We start from the raw sequence: 7,371 nt of genomic DNA, 5'->3' as shown, positions 1-7,371 counted from the left end.
TCTACTGATATACATACATAATATTAGTATATAATCATCCTTTTAGTATACATTTCATTACACAAAACTTATTATATTTTCATGATGTATTTCATTTAAATATACGTATGTTTTAAGAGGAATAAGCCTCCTAGTTTAATTGTAATGTACTGTATACACTGACAACTGACCCCCAACCCCCACCCCCTTGAAAAATTTAGAAGACTTAAATGACTTGTTGAGTCCTTACAGTTGAACCCCCTGAGACGCTGGGCTAGCTATGGGCCTGTAGTACATTAGATGTTAAATCACCCTAAAGACATTCACAAACTCTAGCACTAGACTAAACTCAAATGCTAAGCATGTGTATACAGCAAACATATAACTTGGTGGTGTTTATCGTAGACATTTGTGTACATCCAGGTATGATTACAGACATGAAGAGGAACACTCTATTTTGTTTCAGGTAAAATAAATAGTTACTGGAACAAAATATTTCAGATATACATTGCTCATTACAACTCATACTACCTAAAGATAAAGTAGACTGCTCGTGTTTATGTTTTGAATCTTGCCTAGAGGTTCACAAATATCTCTGCTATTCTAAATTATCTATTAACAATTATATACATATTTCTAACAATGAAAAATATGCTACTAAAATACAGTTGATGTATCTACATGAAAAAATCAGAGAGAGTCTGTTCAACTTGCTCAGCTGCAATGTAATTGGCGGAGATCAGTCAGTTACCCTTTCGTAAGTCTGCTTGATGCGGTTTATTCATACATGGCTCCGCTATAAATTATGGGTTGTTTCCCTTATATCAATGGCACTCCTTATTGGATATAATTTATTGAAATAATGGCTGCCACAGTGCCATGTGCACTTAGAACAAATGCTTTCTACTTAAAGAATAAAACCTTACCAATTGATGCCTAGAGGCCATCTTTCACAAAAACTACTAACAGATATTTTAACTCTTCCTGTCAAACTTGTTACCTGATTGGTCAATCATTAAATGTGATCTTTAGCATCCAATCAGATTAGGCCTACTTTATTTCTTAAAATCTTGATATTGTTTTGGTTAAGTTTTTTGTGAAATTGGTAGAAAATTATACAATAAGGAAAAACTGTTAACATATTATGATATTTTAAAACGTTGAACACAGATAAAAAGGCATATCTGGGTTTGTTTTTATACAAACAGGGTTAATAACTTTTTAGAGTTGTTAAGAATTGAAATTAAATTCATTTATTATATTCTTATATAACTTCAAAATGTTTTAAACTTTTAAACCCAGATGTGCCTAAATATCTGTTCCAAAAAAAATATTTAGTATAAGTTATATAGTATCAACATGAGCAATTAGAACTTAGGATATTAAACAAACAAACAAAGTTTTGATAATCATTACACCAGTAAAATCAAAATGAAATCTTATAGAAAATAATGATAAATAACATGCAGTATACAGAGTGATATTTGCTTCAACCTTGTCATTATATTTTAGTTACAGATGACAATGTTCCATACTTTCAGCCTGATTTTAATATTCAGTTAACATTTAAAGGGATTGTTAAGAGTTTTTCAAAACTTTTTATACTTGATGGGGACACTGATAGTATTGATTTGCACCAATCAAATTCACAGTCTGGCATACATTTCAATTTTTTATAACGTCACTATCGCAAAAGCTATTATTGATACTGACTTCATAGAACACATAGTTTAAGCAAAAATTAACAACCACAGGAGTCTGACTGAAAATTGGAATGGTGCAAATTGATGTTATCAGTGTCCCTAATACACATAGCAAGTTTTGAAAATCTCTTTACAATCCCTTTAATTAAAATATAAATTGTATAGGATAGAAAATGAAGCTAAATTTCAAACTTTTTTTCAATTTTGCTTCACAAATATTGGTCTCAGTCTATACATTGTATCGGAATAAAAATACAGTCCAATTTCATACTGATGTAAACTTCATTGTAGATTTTGATGTAGAACAATATACAAATAAATACAATTAGATTAACTTTTAACACTAACAACAATAATAATAGTAATAACAATGGCCACTACTAATAATATCACTAATAAACAACATTTCTTCTTTCTGGCTTTTTTCTGAAAAATAACATTATTTATAAATGCAATGAAGGATGTTTCAATAGTGTTTCTGCCAATCGAAGTAAATTAGCTATTTAATGATACTTTCAGATGAAGTTTACCTTCACACATTTCTGAAGCATGGCCTTGTCAATTATTGCAATTTTTTTTATTTTTGTTGACCACACAGTAAATAATAGCACATAGTTATGAATTATGACGGAATCCAGGGAGTAAGAAATTAGGAAAAACAACCAACCTGATAGACAGCAGCCTGGGATAGTTGGCTATTAGCTTGTTCTACATTACCATAAGTTCTTTCTACATTAGCTTCTATAGTATCTACAATAATATATGTATATTAGATTAGACCAACATAGCCAACAGTATAGTCAGATAGAATATTCACATTTGACAATGTTCCAAAAATATTCAAGATCATACCTACTCTACCTGCCCTACCCTACCTAAGGGCAGTAGTGTGTAAGTGTGTAAGTTCAAGAAAATACTTCCTTAGATATAATGTGTACAACATTCTTTCATCACTAACAAAAACTCTTCTTTTTAGTGTAAAAATTTCAAATCTTAAAATTGAGATCTTCACTAAATTCTGACCCAGATCCAAACTTACCTAATGTTTCACCCTGTTCACTCACTAGAGCTCCAAGATCTCTGAAAATTTCATTCACATCTAAAATATCAGACTGAAATAAAACAAGCAATAAATATATACATAGAATCAACATCAGTAATCATAGAGCAAATATATTTAGCAAATTGACCACTGGACCAGCTTGCTGTGTTTTATATGTTAAAGGTTATTATTGTCATTGATTTTGATTGGTCAAGAATTTGATTCTTCCTAACAAAATATTGCGAGAAAATATTTAAATAACCAGACGTAAAATTTTTAGTACCAAATACTTTCTGATAGTTGAATTTCAAAGTTCATGGTTGAGAAATTGTCATAAAATGTCAATTGCCAAACAGCTATTATAATTTTCATAGGACGAATGAAAAGAATATCTTCTTTAATCTTTACACCTCAAAAAAATATTCCAGATTTACAGAAAAGCTTGATATTATGAAGATGGGTGATGACCTGGGGTCAAGTTTCCATCCTATCCTGAACATACCTCTAGTTGTCTGATGCGTTCTTCACGTTCTCGTATTAAAGCTAAATCATCCTCTACTACTTGTTGTTGTTCCTGTAATTCAGCTCTTCTCTCTTCTTGATGGTAGAACTGAGTTTTATCAGAGAAATCATCAGGATCCTTTAAAAGAAAGAGACAGGGAAATGTTTTTCAATATGTAATTAATAACAGCTCAGTATGTGATAAATAACAGCTCAGTATGTGATAAATAACAGCTCAGTATGTGATAAATAACAGCTCAGTATGTGATAAATAACAGCTCAGTATGTGATAAATAACAGCTCAGTATGTAATAAATGACAGCTCAGTATGTAATAAATAACAGCTCAGTATGTGATAAATAACAGCTCAGTATGTGATAAATAACAGCTCAGTATGTAATAAATGACAGCTCAGTATGTGATAAATAACAGCTCAGTATGTGATAAATAACAGCTCAGTATGTAATAAATAACAGCTCAGTATGTGATAAATAACAGCTCAGTATGTAATAAATGACAGCTCAGTATGTGATAAATAACAGCTCAGTATGTAATAAATGACAGCTCAGTATGTGATAAATAACAGCTCAGTATGTGATAAATAGCAGCTCAGTATGTGATAAATAACAGCTCAGTATGTGATAAATAACAGCTCAGTATAAGTGGGTAACACATTACCAATACTAAGTCTTCATCAGGACAACTGTTTTGGATATTGGGGTTTCAATGAACAGGAATGAAGTCAATATTTTATAATATGAAACAAATAAAGACTCATCTCATACTGAAGATACCTGTTTTGGTATCTTAGAGATAAAATATATATTTGTTGACTCTTTTTTCATCTGAGTTCACTTTCAGTGTTTTTCGGCAATTAAACTGAGCTAGAAAAATGATATGTCTTTTGCCTTCCATGGCTAGTGCTTTTATGAATTTCTCTCCAACCAATGAATTTAAAACAAAGGGAAATAACTCACATTCCATCCTGTCATTCCAGAGTCTACTTGGGGAGTTGCCTTTCTTGACCCTAATTTCACAGATGATTTCACCTTTTCTGTAGCCATCTACAAAATTAATATGAAAATTAACATGAAAATTAGATTCAGTTTTAACTGGGCAATCCCCATTGCTCGGGTCTGTTACTCAAATCCACATTACAAAATCCCCCAATTTCTATTTTTGTACATAGCCCACAACTATTTACTTCTTTATGTAAGAATTTAATTTGTACATACACAAATACAGCTGGCAAGGTCACTAACCTATATAGCCCATCCCAATTTTCAACATAACATAACATGTACATTGTGACATTCTAAATGACATTTATGTCAATCATTGAAACATATACTTTAAATCATGTATTCTGACTATTCTCCCAAAATCTCTTATATTTATAAATACTCAAGACGAATGTGCCTGTGCCTGTCAATCATTAAGTGGGCGTGTCATAAAGTTTTTAATGCTTATTTGGTCATAATGATATAAGAATGATTGGATATACTGCAGAATAATCATTGATTCTGTAAATATTGTGAAATAAAATAATAATTCCTTAGTATATGAGCCTAGACCAGCTTTTTTATGGAATTGTATACTTATTCCACCTTTATACCAACAATTAACCAATTCTTTTTCTAGTATAAAAGACAGGGCACAGAATATAGTCTGTGATATCAGTTAATTGAAGGAAAACGTTTGCTTGGCATCAATCAACCAACTAGCACAGAATATTCTGAGCTCCTTCATAATGAGTAAAAGCGACAAACATATGCTAGCATGATCTATTCCCTATAACTATGGCATCAATCAACACACATACCTTTTGCAACCCCTGGAATCGTTCCACAGACTCTTGGAAATCATTTCGAAGCTTACTTAACTGTATTTTTTGTTGCTGAAATTACAAAAATTAAACAGTGTTTATCTGTCCAACTGAAAATGTTTTGCAATAATTAAAAGATTCTTTCAAATATGATGGTTGATAATCCCCAACAATTTTTGAATTTTGAAAAAATCTCAAAACCTAGCAATCCAAAAATGGGTTAGTATTAATAGCCATGACAAGAGACATTAAATATCTGGCCTTAAACATTAATGATATCACGTTTTAGGAACTGGGAAGATACAGAGTTGCGGATCTAGGTGCATATCTTGAATCTTGACATTTTGAATCTTATTTAGTTATACTGCTATTAAGATTGATTGTACTAGAAATTGATGTTACCTTATCTGCTGGTTTGTTTCCTACAACTTTTAACTGTCTCATAGAATCCTGCACTAATTTACTGATATTCTGGGAGGTTTCATGGCTAAAAAAAAAGAACAATTATTTTACTGACAGAACCAGGATGAATGACATTAGGTGTTCTGAAAGGAAAGAGATAGCTTGTGTACTACAGAAATCATATCTCAGGTTTTGGAATTGGGCTCCAGAGCAAATGCAGTGTATTATACTATACTATTATATATTCCAATTGTTACTGAATGAAGCAATGGCTCACATTTATCAACCCTATGAATAGTAACATCACTTGCTAATTGCCACTGTACCCACAATTCGTGTATCACCTCACTTGTGGCTTGTAGACTGGTCACTGGTGTTAGAGGGTTAAATATAAATGTGTGTGTAATGGACGTTCCACAACCAGATTTCCTACTTACATTTTATCTCTGAGTTGTACACTGTCCCTGTCTGTACCAATACTTTTCATAGCTTTATCTATACTGTTAGCTGGAAATAGAGAAATAAAAACAGCTCTAGATTACATTGATACACAAGGGACCCCCAAAGCGCAATTGTAAAGATATTTATTTATTATTTCGTTTAAACGAATTAATTTTTTCGTCTATTTCGTTTAAACGAAATAATTAACCCATCTTTTTATTTCGTTTAAACGAAATAATAAATAAATATGTTTACAATTGCGCCTTAGGGGCTCCGTAGATACACAACCAAGCGCTGTGATACGATTTGTGTAAAGTGGCATATCATATTATGGTGTTGCAGTTCACCAATGTATCATGACCGAATTTATTGTGATGGGTTGAGCTTCTTATGATTCTTATGATGTCCCAGGGCACATGAAACAATTGAAAGTTCTTACCCCCACTATTGATTTTGAAGATGTTGGATTTTATTTGTTCAATAGTACCGGAAACACTGGCTGAGCCACCAGAAAATCCTGAAATGTATAAAAATAAGTCTCATTAATATCTAAACTCTACAGTCTACCTACAGCAGTGGCTGGTCAGTATACCTTCAAAACAACTTAAAAACTTATATTCAGAGTTTTGAGTCACCACTCACCAATAGTATTTAATAGAAATAAACCCTAATACATTGAGAGACATAAATCACATAGAAGGAAACACGAATTTTAACATGAGCAAAACTGAAACCATTAGTATGGAATGAGAATTCTGGAGTGACAGAGGAATTACATCATGTTTGTAATCAAATTCATAAACCTAACGGAGATTGTTACTTTCGTGATCCCTGATCAAAAATCAGTGATTTATTTCAATTATATAAATAATTCCAAGAAAAATAATTCAAGTATAACATTTCTTTAAATTCATTGAATAAGCTCATCAAATACGGTTTGCAAAATAGGTCCTTATAGAATCTGCTTTTTTCTATTTTCATACCAACAACAACTCTGTTTCAGTCTATAGTTAGTACTGTAACTCGCATGTTAATCAAAAATCAAACTTTGGTATAACAATTTAAAACAAAAAACAGAACACAACAGTTAATTCAATTTGTGTGTGAAACTAACATGGTAGTTGGGTGTAAAAGTGACATGAACTGAAAGGTTTGTGGAAAAGACATCTAGAAGTCAACATGGTGTCATACCTCCGCCATATTCCCTGTAGCCAGGATCATCAAAATAATTATTAGATCCATATCTACCTTGTCCAGACGCCATCTTGGATTGGTGTGATGATGATCGACTCAGCTAGATCAACAATTTCTCTGCTGAAATAAAAAGAATAACTATAAACATATCTGATGATGATCTACTTTTTTAATACTAAAGATTTCTGAATCAATGAGATGAAATAAGATATAGTCATTGTCTATGAATATTTAAGTAAATTCTAATAAATGAATGCTGCAGTTACTCAATCAATTAAGTCTAC

General features: G+C 31.7%; 1 protein-coding gene across 1 annotated transcript; it reads right to left on the bottom strand.

The window, feature by feature from the left end:
- Positions 1-267: 267 nt before the first annotated feature.
- Positions 268-7,157, bottom strand: LOTGIDRAFT_237001 (hypothetical protein; the record flags this gene model as incomplete). The annotated part of the gene is made up of 10 exons (XM_009068642.1): positions 268-2,108; positions 2,350-2,432; positions 2,722-2,794; positions 3,227-3,364; positions 4,203-4,289; positions 5,048-5,122; positions 5,453-5,537; positions 5,890-5,959; positions 6,333-6,410; positions 7,085-7,157. The coding sequence occupies 10 exons, from the start codon at positions 7,155-7,157 to the stop codon at positions 2,013-2,015; spliced, it is 858 nt and encodes a 285-aa protein (XP_009066890.1). The 3' UTR covers positions 268-2,012.
- Between the last annotated feature and the right edge of the window lie 214 nt (positions 7,158-7,371).

This window comes from Lottia gigantea (assembly GCF_000327385.1).
Source record: "Lottia gigantea unplaced genomic scaffold LOTGIsca_92, whole genome shotgun sequence".
Lineage (NCBI taxonomy): Eukaryota > Metazoa > Mollusca > Gastropoda > Lottiidae > Lottia > Lottia gigantea.
This window is presented reverse-complemented; position numbering and strand designations above follow the sequence as displayed.